This window comes from Salminus brasiliensis, chromosome 3 (assembly GCF_030463535.1).
Source record: "Salminus brasiliensis chromosome 3, fSalBra1.hap2, whole genome shotgun sequence".
Classification (NCBI taxonomy): Eukaryota; Metazoa; Chordata; class Actinopteri; order Characiformes; family Bryconidae; genus Salminus; species Salminus brasiliensis.
This window is the reverse complement of record NC_132880.1, coordinates 19,949,770-19,974,064: the sequence shown is the minus strand read 5'-3', so window position 1 is coordinate 19,974,064 and position 24,295 is coordinate 19,949,770. Positions and strand designations below refer to the sequence as shown.

Sequence of the window (24,295 nt, the reverse complement as noted above, 5' to 3'; positions counted from 1 at the left end):
AGAAACCTTGAGGGTAACCAAGACTCGCAAGGGGGACCCATCCTCCTCTGGTCAAAAACATGTATGACTGAATAATTAATGGTTTAAAGGCACCTCAACACCACTTAACAAAAAGCTTTAGGCCACATCCAAATGTCCAGCTGCTTCTATGATGCAGGTCTATCCCAGCAGACTCTCACTAGTCTTTGGGCCGTTGTAGGTCTGTCTGGCAGTTTTCCCCGCCACTTGGTCCAACTCACCTCTAGATGATGATCAGTTAACAGCTAAGTGCCTCTCTTTGCCCGAGAGTCCAAACATGGCCTCAGGTCACATGATATGAGCACAATATCATTAACTGACCTTTGGCTCAAGGTACACTATGAGCGTACCAAGTACACTCATGAGCAACCTTGTGTTTGAACATGGTGTTTGCTGTGGACAAATTGTGACTAGCACAAAAGTCCAATAACACCCTACCCCTCGGGTTGAGATCAGGCAGGCTGTTCCTCCAATCACTCATCTCCAACCCAGACCTTGTGGGAGGTGGGTCCACATGGTCATCCAACATGATTTGTTTGGGCTAAGCATGAACAGGGTAAGCTCAGTTTGAATAATCTGAAGGGGAGCTGAAGACTTGGTCTCCTGCTTTCCTGCATCACAATGGGCGGTGGGAGCACAGCTTCTGGCCCATGGAGCGGGACTTTCCCTTCAGAATCAAACCCAGACAGTACACTACCATTACTGGGAGCCGTGCTGGTCGTCTACAGAGGATGAACTCTCTTCTTCAGGATCTGTTGGAGAGACAAAAATGACAAAGATTGACCAACTGAAACATTTCTAATCAATATTTAAAGTGATTCAATGGTATAAAAGGACCGTCACGATCACTCAACAGTCCACTTACCTTAAACTTGGGGAATCGCAGCCTTCTTCTTCCCTGCCTCACTGTGGGCTGTGGGAGGACAGCTTCTGCCTCCACCATCAGCCCATGGAGCAGAATGTCCGAAGTCCCATCCTCACGTCTCTGTTCAGGACCGGAACAGGCAGGAGCTTCTGTGGAGGCAGCAGAATGTGGAGCCCCCTGCTGGGAAGAGGAGGAGTTGTGCACCGCAGAGATGAAGAACTTCTTCACCTTCCCTCGAAGTGAATGGGAGGCTCTGATAATCGGTGCGACAACATAAGCTTTAGCTGCCCTTTTAACTGCAGCACAAAAAGGACTGCAGCAGAAGCAGCCGTGCTCCTCCTCCACAGCCTCCACACTTCGGCAAGTTAGACTTGCCCCAGCTCTACTGCTGTCGTCTTCCTGGAGTGGGCTGGTGTCTCCATGAGAACTGGGTTCCCCGTCCTCGTCAACGGCTTCCACCACAAACCTGCCTATAACTCTGGAGACGGTACAGAAGCAATGTGGAGAATAAGTATTAGCTTATTGTTAGTGAACTAATACTGTATGTGACCTATTTACTGATTTACAGAACAGTGCTGCCAGACTGACTGTTTTAATAGAGAGAGCAGAGATACAGCAGTCATAAATAGTGTAAACAACAAACAAACAAACAAACATACCGTATTTTCTCCAAATGCTTAATGGTGTTCTGCTGCTGCTGCTGGATCTCCTTACAGCTCTCATCACAGAGTCTCTCTGGAAACCCGAACACACTCTCCTGTGGAGCGCTTTTAGCCTCAGCCACAGATGAGTCTGCAGTCTCACTCATTTCACTGTTGATAAAAATACAAGACAAATACAGCAAATAAGTAAACAGCTGACCAGTCTCGGGGGGAGTCACAAAGCAGGGGTCTCAGTTCAGTCAGAGAACTTAATCCCAGAGTCCAGCCTGTCCAATAGAAGAAGAGCTGAAGGACATTCCAGTCCTCAACCCTGGGCTTAAGCTGAGAAATGCTGCTTTGTGAAACACTCTGTGACTCCTGATGGAACTGTGACTAAACCCAAAAGCATGAAAAGGGTTTGTTCAAAGTTTTTCAAAGCTAATCAATAAAATAGAAATGAATAAACAACTCAGTTACATGTAAACAAACAAGCAAGAAATAAACACTTAATAATAAATCAGCAAAAATCTAATTACAGTTCAAATACAATGAAAATGTTCTTTATGTTTATAATCCTGGAACTTGATACTCAGGTTCCAGCGCGATGGTTTACTTACTGTTCTTGACTCGACTGCAGCCAAGGATGCTGTGCCACCTGTGTTACCGAAGGCCGAAAGAAAGGACGGAACTGCAGCATGTAGGCGATCAGGTCCTGACAGGACTCCTCCACCGCCATCCCTTCCGGATAGTTCAAGGGTCGCTGCTGGAGATTTGGGAGCTCTTTCAAATCCGTGTGGTCATACGGCCTGGACCCAGTGAGCATGACGTACAGGATCACGCCCAGGCTCCACACATCGCTCTTCTTCGGCTCGTAGGGCGTAGCCAAAAGCACCTCAGGAGCAGTGTAGTAAGAAGTGCAGCAGTACGTCTTACTTTCTTCAGGGGAGCCTTTTGAAATGCGTCCAAACCTGAAGCCGGTCAGTTTGATTTGACCGTCAGCAGTCAGCAGGACATTACTGCAGGTGAGATCTCGATGGACAATGTCCTGCTCGTGCAGATAGTCCACAGCGCTGACAAGCTGGGAGAACCACTTTTTGGCCTGATCGACGGGGATGTGGTGGAGCTCCTGGATCTTTTGATGGAGATCCGTGGCTGCAGCCTCCATCACGATGAACACCAGATGGTTAGGCATCTCAAAAATGTCATGCACCTGAACGATGTGAGGGTGCATCACTGTTTTCAGGATGTCCAGTTCCCGGGGCAGAAATTTGGTCTCCAAATCAGGTTCCATCAATATACGGTCCACTATTTTAATGGCCACCTGCTTGGGGTGCTTCTTGGATGTGGCCAGCTTAATTTTCCCAAAGCTGCCTTCCTGGATGTTGCCCAGCACCTCAAAGCCCAAGCTTCTCAGGGCTTTTTCAGTGTCTATTTTCTCCCTGCAGATGAAGAAAGAAGCAGAAAGTTAGAAGGTTGAGGAGGTTGTGAGGACCTCTTTCTCCTGTGCATTCCTGCTGGAATCAGCAGTTTATTTAGTCCTGATCCAGTTTTAATCCTAATCCTAACAGCTCTTCTAAAAGAACTTCTAGCAGTTCAGTGTTTAATAGTTCTTCAAATGTTGCCCCAATCTGACCCCCCTCTTCTTCCTATATGTGCTTTAATTTACATCTACAGGAGACTTCTAGTAACGTTCTAATACAATATGGGTTCTTCTTTATATAGAGATATAAACCCACAATCTAAAAATAAATATTAATCACAAACAAAAATCCAATTCAAATAAAAGTACAACGAAATATTCTTTATATTTATAAACCTGGAACTAGAGACTCCAGTTCCAGCTCAATGGTTTACTCACCGGTCTTCAGGTAACTGCAGCCACTGGTGCTGTGCCACCTCTGCCACCGAAGGCCGAAGGTAATAATGGAACTTCAGCATGTAGGAGATGAAGTTCTTACAGGGCTCATCCACTGTGACACCATCTGGATACTTCAAGGGTTGCTTCTGGAGATGCGGGAGCCTTTTCAGATTGTTGCTGTCGAAGGGCAGGGACCCAGTGACCATGGTGTACAAGATCACACCCAGGCTCCACACATCACTCCTCTTCGGGTCGTAGGGCTCATGCAGAAGCACCTCAGGAGCAGCGTAGTGAGGAGTGCCACAGTACGTCTCGCTCAGGTCAGGGAAGCCTCTTGAGATGCGAACTAAACTGAAGTCGGTCAGTTTGATTCGGTCATCAGCAGTCAGCAGAACATTACTGCACTTCAGATCTCTATGGACAATGTTCTGCTGGTGCAGATAGACCACGGCACTGACGAGTTGGGAGAACCACCTTTTGGCCTGGTCAATGGGGATGTGGTGGAGCTCCTGGATCATGTGACAGAGATCGGTTGCGGCAGCCTCCATCACGATGAACACGTGCCTGTTACTCAACTCAAGGATGTCATGCACCTGAACAATGTGAGGGTGCTGTACTTTTCGGAGAACGGCGAGTTCCCGGGGCAGAAATTTGGAAACAAAACCAGGTTTCATCAACTTGAGGTCCGTTGTTTTAACGGCCACCTGGTCGGGGTACTTCTTGGACGTGGCCAGCATCACCTTTCCAAAACTTCCTTCACCGATTTTGCGAACCACCTGAAAGCCCAGGCTCCTCAAGGCTTTTTTGGTTTCCATTGTTTCCCTGCAGATGGAAGCTGGTTCTAGATAAGTTGGCTCTAGATAAGAGCTTCAGCCAAATGACATCAGTGTCACTGACAACATAGGAATCAGCTGTCTCGCGGGCTGCCGAATCCTAACTGAGCCAATGAGGGAGAACAAGCCTATTTATAGGTTCTGTGATGTCATCAACATGACATCACAATGGAGAGGAGGAGTCAGGTTACTGAGGTCAGTTCCTCATTGGCTGTATAGAACTGTATGTACACACAGTGCTGTGGAAAAGTATTGGCCCCTGTGGTTAAGATATGAACCAAATTGCAGTGATATTTAGACTGATCTGATTGAATACAGCCAGGTCTGTTGAAGGTAAACCTCACTGACACAGAAGTTCAACATCTACATTTATTTATTTCTGCATTTCTACTTTTCTTTTGGTAAATTTATTTTTATGTTTTTAACTTATATATTAAAAAAAACATTAATAAACTAAGACACAATACCTGCTGAGGAAGCGGAAAATAATGACCAAAAAATAAAGAAATAAATATAAAAATCATGGCAGTACAGCATTGGTCAGTGCAATAGAGAGAGACTCTATGGAATGTAGGAAATGCTCTATAATATCTGGAGTTCAGGTAAAGGGCCAAGAACACTCCATAAATGGGTCCCAGATTTTACACTTCACTTTTATTTTTGTAATTAAATGTTAATTGTTTCTGTGGTAATATTTAATTAAATATATTTATGAACAGATCTTCACAATAAAGAGCCGATATCTTCCTCCCAAACTCCCCACTGCTGAAATGCCATTGTCCATTCTGTTCAGCCAATAGCAATCGTTGCCTGTTTTTTTGTTTGACCCTATAAAATCATCAGAACATTGTGCATCAGAGTTTTATCACAAGTTCTCAGCTGCTTTTATTATTATTATTATTATTATTATTATTATTATTTATCATTATATATATATATATATATATATATATATATATATATATATATATATACTGAATTTTAAGGTGGAACTTCTTTTAAGGTAGTACTGAGTTAACCCTGACACTGAATTTTAAGGTGGAACTTCTTTTAAGGTAGTACTGAGTTTACACTGACACTGAATTTTAAGGTGGAAGTTCTTTTAAGGTAGTACTGAGTTTACCCTGACACTGAATTTTAAGGTGGAACGTCTTTTAAGGTAGTACTGAGTTTACCCTGACACTGAATTTTAAGGTGGAACGTCTTTTAAGGTAGTACTGTGTTTACACTAACATTGAATGTTAAGGTGTAACTTCAAGCAATCACTTGAGATACCTAAGCAACCACATAGCAACCACCTGTGACACCATAGCAACCACCTGGCAATGCTATAGCAACCACCTGTGACACCATAGCAACCACCTGGCAATGCTATAGCAACCACCTGAGACATCATAGCAACTACCTGTGACCAGCTCCAGCGTAAAGCTGTGGAGTATCCGTGTGGGGTCGCAGTGGAGGAGCCCTGTCGGCCCTTCATTTCTTATATGCTGCGCTTCAATCCCTTCACCCGGCCTTCGGTGAGAAACGTGGCGAACCACTCTTGGCTGCAGGCCAGGCAAGAACAGTAAGTAGAGCGCTGTGCTGGAACTCCAGTGTCGAGTCCTTTTGTTAATGGATGTATTATTTATTACTGTTTTTATTGATCCTTTATTGATTGATTAGCTATAGTAAATAAACGGCTTTTCTGAAGAACTGCACGGCGGTGTTTCACAAAGCAGCATTTCTCAATGGGACAATGGCAACAGGCTCAGGTCAATGGAACAGGCTGGACTCTAGGCTTGAGCTCTCTGGCTGAGCTGGGAATCCTGCTTTGTGACCCCCTCCTCCAGATCGGTCCACTGTTTGTTTACTACAATCACCTGCATTTTCATTAACAGGGAAAGGAGAGATTCTGCAAACTCATCTTTCCCCGAGTCTGAAAGCTCTCCAGAGGTGAAAGTGTGTGGAATTCCAGGGAAACACAGTGGAGAATGCAGTGAGGACAGGCAGGTAGACAGCGAGGACGAGGACCTGGATTGGAGCAGCCTGTCCTCATCCAGCGGTCTTCTCTTCTCCATAATGAACGCTTATGAGCAGAACGCCATCCAGCGTTCGGAGGAAAACCGTCGGTAAGTTTGTCTGATTATTTCTTACACAGTCAGTCTGGCAACACTGCCACTAAGGACACACACACACACTTGGTGAAGTGTCCATATTATGCCATGATAAAGATCACTAAAGGTGAAGAGCTTGTTTAGACGTAGCTACCGTACAGAATCAGCTCACTAACAATGCCTGCATCTCCCCATTGCTTCTGCAGGGCCCCCAGAGTTATCGGCAGATTCGTTGTGACCGTCGTTGACGAGGGCAGCAGTTTTTATCCAGACCCAGTCGACCCAGTCCAGGAAGTCGGTAGTGGCAGTAGAGCTGGTGTAGAGGTTGTCGGGGAGGAGTCCGGCTGCTTTAACTGTAGTCCGCTTTGTGCTGCAGTTAAAAGGGCAGCTAAGAAATATGTTGCAGCACCGATCCTCAGAGTCTCACGATCACTTCGAGGGAGGATGAGGAAGCTCTTCCGAGGGAACTAGAGTGAACCTAGGCGAGATCCATGATGAATTTGCAGCAGTGAGGGAGTGATTGAAACCGAACCGAACTGAACTAAACCGATCCGTGAATTTATCATTCATTTATCAATAGTTCTGATCAGAGGAGGATGGGTCCCCCCGTGTGAGTCTTGGTTCCTCCCAAGGTTTCTTCCTCCAGCGGTGAGGGAGTTTTTCCCTGCCACTGTCGCCTTTGGCTTGCTCACCGGGGGATTTAGGGTTTTAGTGAGGGAAAGATTGATTTGGAGGATTGAGCATGGAAGAGAGAGAGAGAAACCGTGATTGGAGGATTGAGCATGGATGAATGAGAATAAGAGTGTTTGGAGTATTGAGACTGAGACATATATCAGAAATATATCATAATACACTAATAAAAATATTATTATTATTATTATTAATATTAATAATAATAATAATGACACATAAGGCAGGACTGAGCCAAAATCACAATCCAGGGATCTGGGAGGAAAACACGACGCTGGGTGGGGAAAGCCAAGGCGACTGAGCAGTGCTCGGAAGGGACAAGGGGATGAGGAGAACCGACGACCACAAGCCGAGCTTGGGTGTAAAAGCAGGACAGGGCAGGAAGGGAAAACAGAGCAGGAAGCAGCGCTTCAGAAAGGGCGAGAGCAAAACTAAAGAAAACCACGTAGCCGAGCTTCAGACAGGCCACATCAAACAAAACCAACAGAGGAACAAAAGAGGAGAACAAGGAGCAAGAGCGCTGCTGCCGGACCCCTGGTCAGAGTTACACACTAATAATCAGAATAATAATCCCCAATAAAATTGATAATACCACTGCTACAGATCAGGACTACACTTCAAACCAACACACACACACACACACTCTACCTACAAGTTAGCCGAGGGCAATCCATTAAACTAACCTGGAGTGGAGGCCAGTCAGGAGGGTTAAGGGCCTTGCTCGAGAGCCCAACACGTCCAAAACACGTCACCTGAATGAGATCCTACTTCGGAGCATCCAGAGACAGTGGAGACGAAAATCCAGAGACTGGACAAAACCGGTCAAGCTGGTCAAGAGCTGGTCATACTGGTTAACTGGCCTGGTGAGGCTGGTCATGCTGATGCCGATTCCAGGATGAAGGATGATGTCCACGCCCCATGGAGAACGAGAAGGTCGAGGAGAAGCTGCGAGAGCTGCTGGAGGCAATGTTGGGTGTGCTCTCTGGAGTTGGCCTGAGTGCAGGAGCACCTCGCTGAAGAGGTTTCTGCCCAGATAAAAATACAATAACAATATTAAAAAAAAAAAAATGTAGCTCACCTTCGTCTGAACATTTAAGCAACCTATCAGTAGTACAATTGACGCTTGTGTGGCTTAAACACCATATCTCAATCATCAGAAAGGGTGTCCACATACTTTTGTCCATCAAATGGACTTTAAACCTATTGTTTCTGTTTCTTCACTGACTAAAAAAATCCACATCAACTGGTAACAACTGCCTTCAGATGATCTAAGCTGGACCTTGATGGTCAAGGGGATTGAAAAAGCTGGTCGTCCAGGGGAAACGTCCCGGTAATGCTGGTAAACCAGCTGGTCCAGCAGTTTACTTAGCTCCTGACCAGCACGGCATCACATGGTTTTCTGTGGGAGGGATGGTTTAGCGGGTCTATCAGTGTGACCAAGGTGGTTGACCAGTTTGGTCCGGCTGGTCATACTGATGGACCAGAGCAGTTTAAATATCTCAGCACCTTTTCCCTCTCCTCCTTCACCTCCTTCTCCACTCTCACCACCTTTAATAAAATAATACAATATCAGAAATCATCTAGAATGTGTTCTATTATCATCATTATTATTATTATTATCATCATCATCATTATTATTATTATTATTATGAATATACAAAGAGGTGTATGAAAGATACAAAAATCCAATGTTTCCACAGAAATGAGTTGCTAAATACCCCGAACATTCATTAGCTCCGAGGGCTAACCTGCACTGACAGGCAGCAGAGGACATCAACAGGGCTGAGCGCTGGAGCTTCAGGACCCCAGGAGAGGCCGCTAGCTAAGTGACTACAGGACAAGCTAACTGTAACTAGCTGTGAGCTGAAAAAACACAAACAGGGGGCTTTTAAACACAGCTTAAAGTTTCCTCCAGCAGTTTATCATCCTCAGATCACAACAATCCACGCTAATTTAACCCAAACTCACAGCGTTTGAACACAGTTTGGTCCTAAACCAGGTGATTTCCCCACTACATCTGAAACTCAGCATACTGACTCCACCTGCTGGTCACAGAGGTGTACAACAACCTTGAAGGTCTCAGCTGCTTTTATTTGAGATATATATAGATATATATAGATATATATATATATAGATATATATATATATAGATATATATATATATAGATATATATATATATATATATATATATACACACACACACAGTGGGGGGGGGGGGGGTTTATTTAGTCAGTCACCAATTGTGCAAGTTCCCCCACTTGCACACCTGTAACTGCCTGTAATTGACATCATAGGTAGACCTCAACTATGACAGACAAAATGAGAAAAGAAAATTCTGAAAATCACATTGTCTGATTTTTTTTAAAGAATTTATTTGCAAATAATGGTGGAAAATAAGAATTTGGTCACCTACAAACTACCAAGATTTCTGGCTCTCACAGACCTGTAACTTCTTATTTAAGAGGCTTCTCTGTCCTCCACTCGTTACCTGTATAAATGGCACCGGTTTGAACTAGTTAACAGTATAAAAGACACCTGCCCACAACCTCAAACAGTCACACTCCAAATTCCACTAGGGTGAAGACCAAAGAGCTGTCGAAAGACACCAGAAACAAAATTGCAGACCTGCACCAGGCTGGGAAGACTGAATCTGTAATAGGCAAGCAGCTTGGTGTGAAGAAATCTACTGTGGGAGCAATAATCAGAAAATGGGAGACCTATAAGACCACTGCTAATCTCCCTCGATCAGGGGCTCCAAGCAAGATCTCAGCCTGTGGGGTCAAAATGATCACGGTGAGCAAAAATCCCAGAACCACACGGGGGGACCTAGTGAACGACCTGCAGAAAGCTGGGACCAACGTTACAAAGGCTACAGTCAGTAACGCACTACACCTAGAGAGTATTTGGATGTTGGACAGAGTATTGGGAGAATGTCTTATGAATAATGAATAATAATGTGGCCATGTATTGTGAGATTTTGAGTGCAAACCTCCTTCCATCAGCAAGGGCATTGAAGATGAACTGTGGCTGGGTCTTTCAGAATGACAATGATCCCAAGCACACTGCCAGGGCAACAAAGGAGTGGCTTCGTAAGAAGCATTTCAAAGTCCTGGAGTGGCCTAGCCAGTCTCCCCTATGAAAACCTTTGGAGGGAGTTGAAAGTCTGTGTTGCCCACCGACAGCCCCAAAACATCATTGCTCTAGAGGAGATCTGCATGGAGGAATAGGCCAACATACCAGCAACCTTGTGAAGACTTGCAGAAAACGTTTGACCACCGTCAGTGCCAACAAAGGATATATAACAAAGTATTGAGATGAATTTTTTTTATTGACTAAATACTTGTTGTCCACCATTATTTGCAAATATTTTTTTTTAAATCAGACAATGTAATTTTCTGATTTTTTTTTTCTCATTGTGTCTCTCATAGTTGAGGTCTACCTATGATGTCAATTACAGGCCTCTCATCTTTTTAAGTGGGACAACTTGCACAATTGGTGACTGACTAAATACTTCCCCCCCCCCCACTATGCATTTTATTTATATATATATATATATATATATATATAAAAATATAAATATAAATATAAATAAATAAATAAATAAATAAAAGACTTCAGACATTGCTTTCAGAATATAAATAAATATTTATGAAATCCAGGCCTTAACAGGCCTAGCTTCCCTAAAGCAGGAAAGTACTTGCAGTTGGCATCATAACTTGGCAAAGTGTCAATAAGCAATAATAAAAAAAAACAAACAGGAAAAACATAGAGTAATAGGCAAAAAAATATGAACAATTGTTAAACTGAATTGATTTTTTAATGCTTTGTTTCCTTTCAAGTTTATTTATAACGCACTTTTTACAACAAATGTCACAAAGCAGCTTTACAGAGATAAGGGTATGAGCCTCTTTTGGGCAAGCTAGTGGCAACAGTACTCTCAACTCGAGAGGAAGAAAACTTGCGACAGGGGACCCATCCTCCTCTGGTTGACAACATATAGCACAATAATTGAATTAAAAGAATATGGAAATTTGTGTGAGTGAAATGTTAAAGTCCAGGCAGGTAATGCATGGTCATGCAATGAGGTGAGGATGAGAGAAAAAGCGTGAGAGCGAGAGAGATCTATAGAGCGAAAGAAAAGAAAGGAGGGAACACACAATAAGTTAGGAGGATTTGTTTGGGGGGGTAGGTGGGAAAAGTGGTAACAGTGGGACAAGATCCAATTGGTAGGCTGGAAGTCATTTCACGGTGAGCAGAAAACAGTAAAAGGTTTCAGGACAATTTAAAACATCTTTGAGTATAAAGGTGTCGTCAGTCCTTGTTTTCTCTCAGGATTGGATACTATAAAATGTCCTTTGCTAAACACGGGCAGAATTCAAGGTCATTACAGTAGAGAAAGAATTGTGGTCAAAATACACTTGCAAAGAAACAGACTTAACATAATAAAACCTTGAATGCACAGAGTAATACAGCAGCCACTGAGCACAAGCATAGAAATTCATATGATTAGACTAGAGAAAGTGACCATAAACCTTTTCCATCTACCAAACATGGAATCCAACTATCCCGTAAAAACTGCTGTGCTCAACCCTAATTTCAGTCCTGAAGCACTTTGGCTGTAAAAGCTACATAGGACACCCACATGTGACATTGACATTGGTATTATTGACAAATAAAACATTAGGTGGTGCATTGTCCTGGTGTGTGAGAAGGATAGTCCTGGGTTCCTGAAAGGATGCCAAAGAAAAACACAATGTTCTGGGCCATATCACTCAGAAAGTGTTCTAAATAGTCCAGAGTTCATTTCTGGTCTGGGTACATCCCCAACCTTAAAGTCCATTTCTGTTCCAACTGAAAAAGCGTCCTGGATCAGATCTTGTAGGTGGTGGGAAACAAGTAACACAATCAGTCCAATGCCGTTGTTCAAACGGTGCTGTGTCAAGACTTGTTCTGTCTCAGTCTTTGCCCTTCAGAGCTAAAAGTTTCAAAGTGTGGAGTGTCACCGTCATCACAGGCAGCCAAGGCGGCGCTAGGCTCACACCTTAGGCTGTGTTGTCAATGTAGGATGGAGTCAGGATGACTGTTTACCAGCCGTTGCCACTGACTCTTCATATGGTCCTACCTTCTGATCACATACATCTAAAAATACAACAACCACCACAACAACAGCAGCAGCCACTCAGGTCATTTCAAGTAAGAGAACAATACAGAATACACTGATTATTGAGTTCTACACAACTCTACACAATGACAAAATGAAAGCAGGGTTTTAGACATTTGTGGTAATTCATCATAAAAAGGAAAAGGAAGAAACCCTGAGAGGAACCAAGACTGAAAAGGGGAACCAGTCCTCCCCTGGTCAACACCGGATATTTTAAGAGCTGCTGCAAATGTGACATCAAGTCAAAAATGGTAAAAATGTGAGGGCAGGTGAAAGTGCATGCAGGTAAATAGTCATAGGCACAGCTATACAGTGAGCTGAGAATGACCCAATATTAGAACCCAGAGCAGGACAGCATATCAACAAACAATTGTCAGCAACAAGTAAAAAAAAAAAAAAAAATATATATATATAAATATATATTAAAAAAAAAAAAAAAAAAAAAAAATAGTAATCACCAGAAAATGCTTGTCTACTGAACTTCTTCAAATTCATGAGTGGATTGACATTGTTGTTATGGAGAAGCTAGCTTATTCATTAAGAATTCAAAAGGACAAATTTGGTTTTAATGGCTGGACTATATAAAACCCAGCAACAAGACTTCATTTAAACTTAAGTGACTTCCTCACTCTCTTTACTCTTTCTATTAAAAAACTAACAACTAAATCTTCCCACTCTTATTGAGGAAAGTTTTATTTATAACAGTGATTTGTATAAGATTTGTTGTGAGAGAACTCTGTAATTATATTTCTCATTCTTTAAAATACCCCCCCCCATAAAAAACATACAAAAAATGAATATATAAAGTATTTATTTTTTGCAGCGGTTAGAGCACAGATTAAGAGTCTTTTTTTCCTTCACCAAGAAGGTAAGGGAGGAGAAAGAAAGAGGTGCTGGACGCATTACATTGCTCTTTAAGAGCCTGGAAAGATCTTAACCCATTTTTTTACTGCAGATATCGCCTGGAGATCGAACTTCTTTGCTCTTCTACTGGGGGAAGGGCCATCAGTAAAGTATGATTATGAAAGAGTGTAGAGAACTCATGCATATTAGAGATTATTTGCCCAACAACTGTTAATGCCAAATTAATATAAGGTGTGAAATTATGGGTCCAAAATCTAGTGAGAACATCCCAAAATATAAGACCTTGTAATTTATATGGGGCTACCAGAGCCTCTATTGAGCTGCATGAATTATGAGCACTTTGATTCAGGCATGTTGATCAAGGTTTTAAGGTAAATGCCTGAGCATACATTTCAAAATCTAGAAATCCAAGACCACTATCTGAATTACACCTCTATAAAGTAGATCATTTCTTTTGAGGTAATTTACCATTCCAAATGTACATGGATAGTACCTTAGAGTGTATCCCAATATTTTTATAGGCAGGGGCAAAGGTCATATAAATCCTATAACTACAGAAATTCAGTCTAGGCAGAATATATATTTTACCACTACAATCCTGTCGCGTGTCTCATTGAGTGTATTCATTTTAATTTGTTTTAGTATACCACTGAAATTTTTAAGGACAGTCACTCAATGAGGGATGCAAGGCTACCCCCAAATACCTAAAGTGGTCCACCACTGGAATATAAGTGGAGACTGTGTGTGTTGCCATATCACCAGAAAGAGAGACTGTTGATTGGACCTTTCAAGCGCTTCAAGTTTAAAGGGCAGATACTTGCGGCCTAGGCCATTTCTGTTACCAAGAAGCAAACCCAATAGAATTATTCCTCAAGAAACCCTTCGCTGCTCCCCACAAAACTCGGCTCGTCCTCTGAACCCTGTCTGTTTATTTACTCCTAAATTGAGAACTGAACTCATAATGTGCAGTAAATTTGTGTTCGAGCTGCACGACCATAATCTGTATTCATTTTTATCTTAGTAAAAAATACTATTGTGGTTTGAGAAAGACATTGGCCAGATACGTATCGTCTATCCCTGAAACAAGAGTCATGTAAATCAATTACCTGCCCACTATCCAGTTTATTAACCTGACAGGTGTAACTGGGAAGAGCAAAAGCTCTCGCAGTTCTCTGCAAATTCAGCGCTGAGGGACTGGTCCTGCAGCCAGCAGTGGAGCGAGAAGAGCTGGGTAGATTATTCTGCCATCTGTCTTTTTCAGAGTGGCATTGGAAAGAGACAAGTGCAGAAGCTGACTGGCGACATCCAGGACACAGGCAGCTGGAAAACAGGAGACTGTGGTGTTACTCTTTGGCCTCCGATACTTTTCAGTGTTTTACTGAAGAATCTCCAACAGTGACAACACCACCCTGAGGAGCTGTACTCTGTGCTGGAGCAGGTGAAGGTAAAGCTTGAAGAACTGATAACCTCGAACCAGTTAGCAGAGGTAAAGTGGAGACGACGACCCTCTTAATTCCAGCACTGCCGGCGTAATGGACACAGACAGCCGGGTTGGAGGAGTTCCTCTACAACAGCAGCAGTCGGTCAAGCTTGATGACCTCCTTGCAGAGTGCCTGGAGAGCTCGTTCCTTTGCGGTCGCAGTGTTTCTAGAGAGTAAACACAAACAGAAACACAAACGACGTCAGTGAGAGAGTACTGTACACCATCTGCACTCGGATCGGGCATGTGAACTTTCCTGCAGTGTGAACAAGGAACCCAAGAATCCCTTTCTGCTACTAGAACAGCAGTTTGTGTGATGTAAAGAACCTGCCAAGGCCCCAACTATTGAGGTGATACAATTTCCTCTTGAAGTCCTTCACCATGATCCAATCGTCGCTCTGTATGGAGTGTTTGGAGTCTGTCAGCACTGAAAAAGCTGCTCGCACCATGGAATGACTTCTCTCAAAAAACAGCCACTGTGATTGCATCCTGTTGTCTGCAAAAAGAAAACTTCTGGATATTTTGTAAATTAAGCCATCATCACAAAACTATTTTAAAAAATAATCTAATTTGAACAGCCCTGAGAGATAAATCATTTCCAAAACCTTGTCCTAAAAATCTTTGATTTTAAACATTTTAAAATCAACCCTGAGAATCAAAATATTCCAAGACAAAATCCAGATTCCTTAAATTTTCAAATTAGTTTTAGGGCAGAGACTTTAAGTGTTCCAAGTTACTTTAACCGGGATCCCTTTTATACAGCGTCCCGTCTCCTCCCGTTTATTCTAAATTCATAAGTCAAGCGGTCTAATTAGTTTACTTATAGTCACCTCGGGTACAGAGTCTCGGAGTCAGTAGAGCGCCTGAATTGACTCAGAATCACTCATTGGGATGACGGCGGCCGCCTCTGTCGGTTTCTGATCCTGTCTCTGAAAACTCTGAACCCAGAGGAATATTGGGATCTCTGTGGAACCTCCAAAACTGTGGTAGTGGGATTTGCTTCTTTGTGCTTAAAGAATCAACTCGATCAGTCAGTCTTAGGAATGTAGAGAAACACTTTAATCTTGCAGTAAACAACCTGTGATGAGGCTGGTGTGAAGATGATAGACCTCATTGTTTCAAACTAACAAAAGCCACCATCTGTCTGTTTCTGAAAACAGCAAATACATAGAATATTGAAACACCTGAAAAGATTCCCCCACAATATTGAACCCCCCCCCCCCCCAAGTGGACAGTAAGCACACATTCCTAGAGCGGTGAGCAGCCATTGCTGCGGCCCACACAAAAGAAGGTGCTCAAGAGTGGTTTGCAGAGCTCGGGTATCGAACCCGAGGCTGCTGATTGGAAGAGTCTTTTCACTAAATGAATGATCTATATACAGCCTGATGAACAACCTTCACTCCCTCTACCATTAATGAGGTCTTTTCATCTTTTGAACTTAGAACTGAATTTAATCCTCAAGCTTATTTTTTTTTAGGTATTTGCAGCTACGTAGTTTTGTGTCCACAAACTTCCTCGTCATTATTAGATACGGTTCTGAACGTCAACCCACAGATAAAAATTGTAATTGGCACCATATCTGTTACTGAACTCCTTTCATATGAAACCCTTACAAGTATTAAAGCAGCAGTAGGTGGAGGATCCATCTGTCCATCAATATATTTACTGAATGGTGGTAAAATATTGTAGAGAACTCTCCTCATCTAAATGTTTAAACACATTATAATTCAGATTAAAATTGTTAAAATATTAATTTTCTGATGTCAAAATTACAAACCATTTAACTTTTTAATACAGAGAAATGACAAAATAAATGGTTATAAAATAGAGTAAATCATGTAAATCACTTACCTGCCCACTATCCATTTCACTAACCTGACTGGGAAGGGCCAGACAGTCCTGACGTAGCACCTTTTTGGTGTTCCTGGGGAGAACGATGGACCCCAGATGCTCCCGAAAGCTCTCCCCTTTCTCTACGAATTTAGCGCTGATGCACCTGTCCCGCAGCCAGCAGTGGAGCGTAAGGAGCTGGGTAAACTCATCAGAGTTTAACAGAATAGTGGAGAACGTTAGTGCCAAAGGCGCCTGAAAACATACAGGACACAAGCATCTGAAAAAATGGAGATTGTGGGGTTACTCTTACTGTGTTGTGTTTTAAAGTAGAATCTCCAACAATGAGAACACCACCCTGAGGAGTTGTCCTCTGTGACGGAGCAGGTGAAGGAGAGGGGGAAGAGCTGAGGACCTCCAACCGGTAAGCAGAGATTTAAACCAACTGTGATTGTGGAGAAGCCCTTGGCTTTTTTTCTGGCCACACTGACACTCCAGGGTCCCTTTCCAGTGTGGGAGTGGAGATAAAAACCCTGCCCACCTTCCAATGGTGGAGTTTGGACTGCCTCTACAACAACAGCTGGACGACCTCCCTGCTGAGTCTGGAGACCTTGTTCCTCCACGGGCACCAGAGTAAACACAGAGACAGAAACGCAAACGACGGTCAGTGAGACAGTACTGTACAGAAACACAGGGAGCAGAGAGCACAAGCATCACAACTCTCAGATACAGAAGACAAAGCTGATATTAAAGACTATAAAGTAGGGATGATCGCTCAATCATATTGATAACACTGGAGTTAAAGAAACTAATTCTGTGTCACTATTGACGCTCACAGCTACGAATAACCAGGTTCATACTACATGTGTGGTTGTGTGATCAGTAAACCACGATGCTAGCTTTTCCTAGCCAATTTGTTTGATTCCGATTGGAGTGACATCTTTAGGGTGAAATGGGAAGCTGGACAAAGAGTTAATGAAAAGCTATAGCTAATGTAGGAGCAGGTTATGAAGTAGGAGTAGGTGCTGGACAGAGAGTTAATGAAGAGCTATAGCTAATGTAGGAACAGGTTATGAAGTAGGAGTGTGAGTAGGTGCTGGACAGAGATAATGAAGAGCTATAGCTAATGTAGGAGCAGGTTATGAAGTATGAGAAGGTGCTGGACATTTGCTCAGTGTTCATGTTAAAGTCCATGCTGAGTAGAGAGACAGGCCTGATTCCGGAACATGGACACCTCCTGTTGTGTTGAAGCTGAGTAGAGGAACAGGCCTGATACCAAGACGTAGGAACTGAACCAAAAAAGGGCAACTCCAGGCAGGCAGCTCAGGACATGAGGAGAGAGAGAAAAAGATGAAGATTAGAACAAGCTTTACGTTTAGTGAGAGACCTGTAGCAGAAATAGTTACAGACAACCACAATAATGGTAATAAAAAGCCTGGAATCAGAGCAGGCAGAACAGTGGTGAAATGTAATCAGAGCAGGACAGAACACAGAACTGGAGAGTTCTCTGAAAGCTGGTGTAAAGAGAGAAGTTTTTCATCTAGATTTAAAGACTGAGAGTGGGTCTGATTCCCGGATATTAACAGGGAACTTGTTCCAAAGTTGGGGCTTTATAAAAGAACGCTCTTCCTCCTGCATTGCATGAATCAGAGTAATGAGCCACCAAATCAGAGTAATCCTCGTCTTCCTGGCTAATGCAAGTTTGTTTTGCTTGAATGTCTGTTTCTTTTCACTGCCTTTAATTTCACGTGTACAGTCAGAACTCTTTGGAGATTATAAACTTTGCTCCCTTGTCTTGGAACTTTCAAAAACTCTCATTGAACAAAAAAAAATCCAAAACCTTTCTTTAAAATCTTTGAATTTTCTACAAATATAAATTCGGATCTCTTTACAAAATTCTCTCGGTTGAACAGTACAAAGAATTAAATATCCTAAAATCTTTTCTGAGAAACTTTGAATTTTAATACATTTGGATCCCTAAAAAAATTCTCTGCTTCAAACAACCCTGAGAATCAAAATATTCCAATAGACAATATCTTAGAATCTTCCAATTTAAAACAAATCTGGATCCCGAGATATTCCCAGTTCAGAGACCGAAATGATCTTAAGGCAATGCTTTGGACATCTTCGTCCCTTGAGTCCGGATCACTGCAAAAAGTCAATGGTCTAAAACAAATTTGAAAATATCAAAGGGATCCAGGTTAAAGTAACCTGAAGGTCTAAGAATACGGCGTCTTGTCTCCTCCTGTTTATTCTATATTCATAAGGCAAGCGGTCTAATTAATTTACTTAGTCACCTCGGGTACAGAGTCTCGGAGTCAGTAGAGCGCCTGAATTGACTCAGAATCACTCATTGGGATGACGGCGGCCGCCTCTGTCGGTTTCTGATCCTGTCTCTGAAAACTCTGGACCCAGAGGAATATTGGGAAAAACTGTGGTAGTGGGATTTGCTTCTCCACACTTAAAGAATCAACTCGATCAGTCAGTCTTAGGAATGTAGAGAAACACTTTAATCCCGCAGTAAACGTAACGCTGGTGGAAGACTTTAGAACTGCGTCTGACCAAAAAAACCTTACCGTACAGTCAGTTACACTGAAATCTTAAAGGGAAAGAGAAAAGCCCTCCTACCTAAAATTGACTAGACTCAGCTTCCAGGGGTCTCTGTGTGAACCGATGTTATGACCCCCACCAATGTAATAAACAGACCTACACCCCTGATTTAGTTTCACAGAGATCTAGTGAACTAAGCAGGTTAGCAGTCACAACTTCATTGACAACGACTGCTTTAGAGGCTAGAGATCATATATTTAACAGCCCAAATTCAATGCAGAACTGCTTGTACTCTGAAAGAAGGAAGAGTTTATCTAAATTCTAAAAAGATTTTTAAAGCAGATTTTCCGACGTTACAATTACAAACCACGACAGTCTCAATACTGCAGGATTTGACACTGAGGAGTGACACTGATCTATTACTTTTTAATACAAGCAGAAAAGTGACAGAATAAATGGGTGGAATCAAGTAAATCACTTAGCTGCCAACTATGCAGTTCACCAACCTGACAGTGTGACTGGGAAGGGTCAGTCAGTCCTGGCCTGACACCTTCTTTATGTTCCCAGAGAGAACGATGGACCCCAGGCAGCTCAGGTGAAGCTCATCTCTGTGTTAGAGGACCGGACACAGCCGAAAGCTCTCCCAGTTCTCTACGAAGTCAGCGCAGACGGACCTGTCCAGCAGCCAGCAGTGGATCGCTAAGAGCCGAGGAAACGGCTCGCTCACTCATCTGTAAGTGGTCAGGGGGTAGAAGACGATGATCCTGGTGTCTGCCTTTTTTCCCGAACACTGTCCAGAAGCGTACGGCAGTGCTTCTTCAGGGCCACGCTGCATCAGGTAGAGAATAGTAGAGACACGGGCACCTGGAAAACAGGAGACCGTGGCATTACTCTTTAGGGTCAATAATTTTCAGTGTTTTACAGAAGAATCTCCAACAGTGAGTACACCACCCTGAGGAGTCGGCCTCGGTGCTGGAGCAGGTGAAGAGCTGAGGTCCACGAACAAGTTAGCAGATGCGAAAAAAGGCTGTGGCGGTGGAAGAGCCCTCTGCTTTTCCCTGCCACGGTGACGCTTCCAGGGCCTCTCAGGTGCAGGAGTGTAGATAACAACCCTCTGTGTCCGCTGCGCCGGTAGAGCTGGAATTAAGTTGGAGGGGTTGAAAGTCACGGCCAGCCTTCAGCCTCATCTTCCGTCTGTGGAGTTTGGACAGCACAGAAGCTGGATCTGCCATAATAGCTTGACGACCTCCTGGAGAGCTTGTTCCTCCGTGGACTCCACTGATTAAAACACAGAGACAGAAACACAAACGACGCTCAGCGAGACAGAGTACTGTACAGTAACACAGGGAGCAGAGACCTCAAGGATCACAACTGGCTCAGATTAAGAAGACAAAGCTAATAAAAAGAAAACACGGCCACAAAAGTTGTACAAGAGTATAATAGGCTTAATTACCTGAAAGTGGTCAATGATCACAGCAGTAGATCAACATCTAAGCTAACAGACATGGAGAGATCCTCTGTGCATTGAAAACGAACATCTCCAAGCTTCTCGGGTCAGAACTCAAGTCCACACTCGCTATAGAGTTTGAAGGCATAAAAGCAAAACCGCAGGCAGTCAAAGCAGAGTAGTGAATAACAGAACTCTGCTCCGACTTTCAAGCACTGTATAATAATAAGAAAACAAATAATATACAGTTATAAAGTAGGAGTGTGAGAAGGTGCTGGACAGAGAGTTAATGAAGAGCTATAGCTAATGTAGGAACAGGTTATGAAGTAGGAGTGTGAGTAGGTGCTGGACAGAGAGTTAATGAAGAGCTATAGCTAATGTAGGAACAGGTTATGAAGTAGGAGTGTGAGTAGGTGCTGGACAGAGAGTTAATGAAGAGCTATAGCTAATGTAGGAACAGGTTATGAAGTAGGAGTGTGAGTAGGTGCTGGACAGAGATAATGAAGAGCTATAGCTAATGTAGGAACAGGTTATGAAGTAGGAGTAGGTGCTGGACAGAGATAATGAAGAGCTATAGCTAATGTAGGAGCAGGTTATGAAGTATGAGAAGGTGCTGGACATTTGCTCAGTGTTCATGTTAAAGTCCATGCTGAGTAGAGAGACAGGCCTGATTCCGGAACATGGACACCTCCTGTTGTGTTGAAGCTGAGTAGAGGAACAGGCCTGATACCAAGACGTAGGAACTGAACCAAAAAAGGGCAACTCCAGGCAGGCAGCTCAGGACATGAGGAGAGAGAGAAAAAGATGAAGATTAGAACAAGCTTTACGTTTAGTGAGAGACCTGTAGCAGAAATAGTTACAGACAACCACAATAATGGTAATAAAAAGCCTGGAATCAGAGCAGGCAGAACAGTGGTGAAATGTAATCAGAGCAGGACAGAACACAGAACTGGAGAGCTCTCTGAAAGCTGGTGTAAAGAGAGAAGTTTTTCATCTAGATTTAAAGACTGAGAGTGGGTCTGATTCCCGGATATTAACAGGGAACTTGTTCCAAAGTTGGGGCTTTATAAAAGAACGCTCTTCCTCCTGCATTGCATGAATCAGAGTTATGAGCCACCAAATCAGAGTAATCCTCGTCTTCCTGGCTAATGCAAGTTTGTTTTGCTTGAATGTCTGTTTCTTTTCACTGCCTTTAATTTCACGTGTACAGTCAGAACTCTTTGGAGATTATAAACTTTGCTCCCTTGTCTTGGAACTTTCAAAAACTCTCATTGAACAAAAAAAAAAATCCAAAACCTTTCTTTAAAATCTTTGAATTTTCTACAAATATAAATTCGGATCTCTTTACAAAATTCTCTCGGTTGAACAGTACAAAGAATTAAATATCCTAAAATCTTTTCTGAGAAACTTTGAATTTTAATACATTTGGATCCCTAAAAAAATTCTCTGCTTCAAACAACCCTGAGAATCAAAATATTCCAATAGACAATATCTTAGAATCTTCCAATTTAAAACAAATCTGGATCCCGAGATATTCCCAGTTCAGAGACTGAAATGATCTTAAGGCAATGCTTTGGACATCTTCGTCCCTTGAGTCCGGATCACTGCAAAAAGTCAATGGTCTAAAACAAATTTGAAAATATCAAAGGGATCCAGGTTAAAGTAACCTGAAGGTCTAAGAATACGGCGTCTCGTCTCCTCCTGTTTATTCTATATTCATAAGGCAAGCGGTCTAATTAATTTACTTAGTCACCTCGGGTACAGAGTCTCGGAGTCAGTAGAGCGCCTGAATTGACTCAGAATCACTCATTGGGATGACGGCGGCCGCCTCTGTCGGTTTCTGATCCTGTCTCTGAAAACTCTGGACCCAGAGGAATATTGGGAAAAACTGTGGTAGTGGGATTTGCTTCTCCACACTTAAAGAATCAACTCGATCAGTCAGTCTTAGGAATGTAGAGAAACACTTTAATCCCGCAGTAAACGTAACGCTGGTGGAAGACTTTAGAACTGCGTCTGACCAAAAAAACCTTACCGTACAGTCAGTTACACTGAAATCTTAAAGGGAAAGAGAAAAGCCCTCCTACCTAAAATTGACTAGACTCAGCTTCCAGGGGTCTCTGTGTGAACCGATGTTATGACCCCCACCAATGTAATAAACAGACCTACACCCCTGATTTAGTTTCACAGAGATCTAGTGAACTAAGCAGGTTAGCAGTCACAACTTCATTGACAACGACTGCTTTAGAGGCTAGAGATCATATATTTAACAGCCCAAATTCAATGCAGAACTGCTTGTACTCTGAAAGAAGGAAGAGTTTATCTAAATTCTAAAAAGATTTTTAAAGCAGATTTTCCGACGTTACAATTACAAACCACGACAGTCTCAATACTGCAGGATTTGACACTGAGGAGTGACACTGATCTATTACTTTTTAATACAAGCAGAAAAGTGACAGAATAAATGGGTGGAATCAAGTAAATCACTTAGCTGCCAACTATGCAGTTCACCAACCTGACAGTGTGACTGGGAAGGGTCAGTCAGTCCTGGCCTGACACCTTCTTTATGTTCCCAGAGAGAACGATGGACCCCAGGCAGCTCAGGTGAAGCTCATCTCTGTGTTAGAGGACCGGACACAGCCGAAAGCTCTCCCAGTTCTCTACGAAGTCAGCGCAGACGGACCTGTCCAGCAGCCAGCAGTGGATCGCTAAGAGCCGAGGAAACGGCTCGCTCACTCATCTGTAAGTGGTCAGGGGGTAGAAGACGATGATCCTGGTGTCTGCCTTTTTTCCCGAACACTGTCCAGAAGCGTACGGCAGTGCTTCTTCAGGGCCACGCTGCATCAGGTAGAGAATAGTAGAGACACGGGCACCTGGAAAACAGGAGACCGTGGCATTACTCTTTAGGGTCAATAATTTTCAGTGTTTTACAGAAGAATCTCCAACAGTGAGTACACCACCCTGAGGAGTCGGCCTCAGTGCTGGAGCAGGTGAAGAGCTGAGGTCCACGAACAAGTTAGCAGATGCGAAAAAAGGCTGTGGCGGTGGAAGAGCCCTCTGCTTTTCCCTGCCACGGTGACGCTTCCAGGGCCTCTCAGGTGCAGGAGTGTAGATAACAACCCTCTGTGTCCGCTGCGCCGGTAGAGCTGGAATTAAGTTGGAGGGGTTGAAAGTCACGGCCAGCCTTCAGCCTCATCTTCCGTCTGTGGAGTTTGGACAGCACAGAAGCTGGATCTGCCATAATAGCTTGACGACCTCCTGGAGAGCTTGTTCCTCCGTGGACTCCACTGATTAAAACACAGAGACAGAAACACAAACGACGCTCAGCGAGACAGAGTACTGTACAGTAACACAGGGAGCAGAGACCTCAAGGATCACAACTGGCTCAGATTAAGAAGACAAAGCTAATAAAAAGAAAACACGGCCACAAAAGTTGTACAAGAGTATAATAGGCTTAATTACCTGAAAGTGGTCAATGATCACAGCAGTAGATCAACATCTAAGCTAACAGACATGGAGAGATCCTCTGTGCATTGAAAACGAACATCTCCAAGCTTCTCGGGTCAGAACTCAAGTCCACACTCGCTATAGAGTTTGAAGGCATAAAAGCAAAACCGCAGGCAGTCAAAGCAGAGTAGTGAATAACAGAACTCTGCTCCGACTTTCAAGCACTGTATAATAATAAGAAAACAAATAATATACAGTTATAAAGTAGGAGTGTGAGAAGGTGCTGGACAGAGAGTTAATGAAGAGCTATAGCTAATGTAGGAACAGGTTATGAAGTAGGAGTGTGAGTAGGTGCTGGACAGAGATAATGAAGAGCTATAGCTAATGTAGGAACAGGTTATGAAGTAGGAGTAGGTGCTGGACAGAGATAATGAAGAGCTATAGCTAATGTAGGAGCAGGTTATGAAGTATGAGAAGGTGCTGGACATTTGCTCAGTGTTCATGTTAAAGTCCATGC

The 24,295-nt window shown here is 43.1% G+C and overlaps 1 protein-coding gene across 1 annotated transcript; it reads right to left on the bottom strand.

Annotated features, from left to right (window-relative positions):
• Positions 1–717: 717 nt before the first annotated feature.
• LOC140551052 (ribosomal protein S6 kinase alpha-3-like) lies at positions 718–4,197 on the bottom strand. Its single transcript, XM_072674421.1, has 5 exons — positions 3,383–4,197; positions 2,142–2,963; positions 1,543–1,695; positions 1,000–1,361; positions 718–770 (listed from the first exon to the last, which is right to left on the bottom strand). The coding sequence occupies exons 1-5, from the start codon at positions 4,195–4,197 to the stop codon at positions 718–720; spliced, it is 2,205 nt and encodes a 734-aa protein (XP_072530522.1).
• Positions 4,198–24,295: the final 20,098 nt, after the last annotated feature.

What these genes read in the sequence shown, in the direction of transcription:
- LOC140551052 (XM_072674421.1), bottom strand. Translation starts at nt 4,197, where the DNA reads ATGGAAACCAAAAAAGCCTTGAGGAGCCTGGGCTTTCAGGTGGTTCGC. An exon ending in CTGCAGTTACCTGAAGACCG is followed by an intron (nt 2,964 to 3,382) that starts GTGAGTAAACCA and finishes CTTCATCTGCAG; the next exon opens with GGAGAAAATAGACACTGAAA. An exon ending in TTCCGGTCCTGAACAGAGAC is followed by an intron (nt 771 to 999) that starts GTGAGGATGGGA and finishes TCTCTCCAACAG; the next exon opens with ATCCTGAAGAAGAGAGTTCA.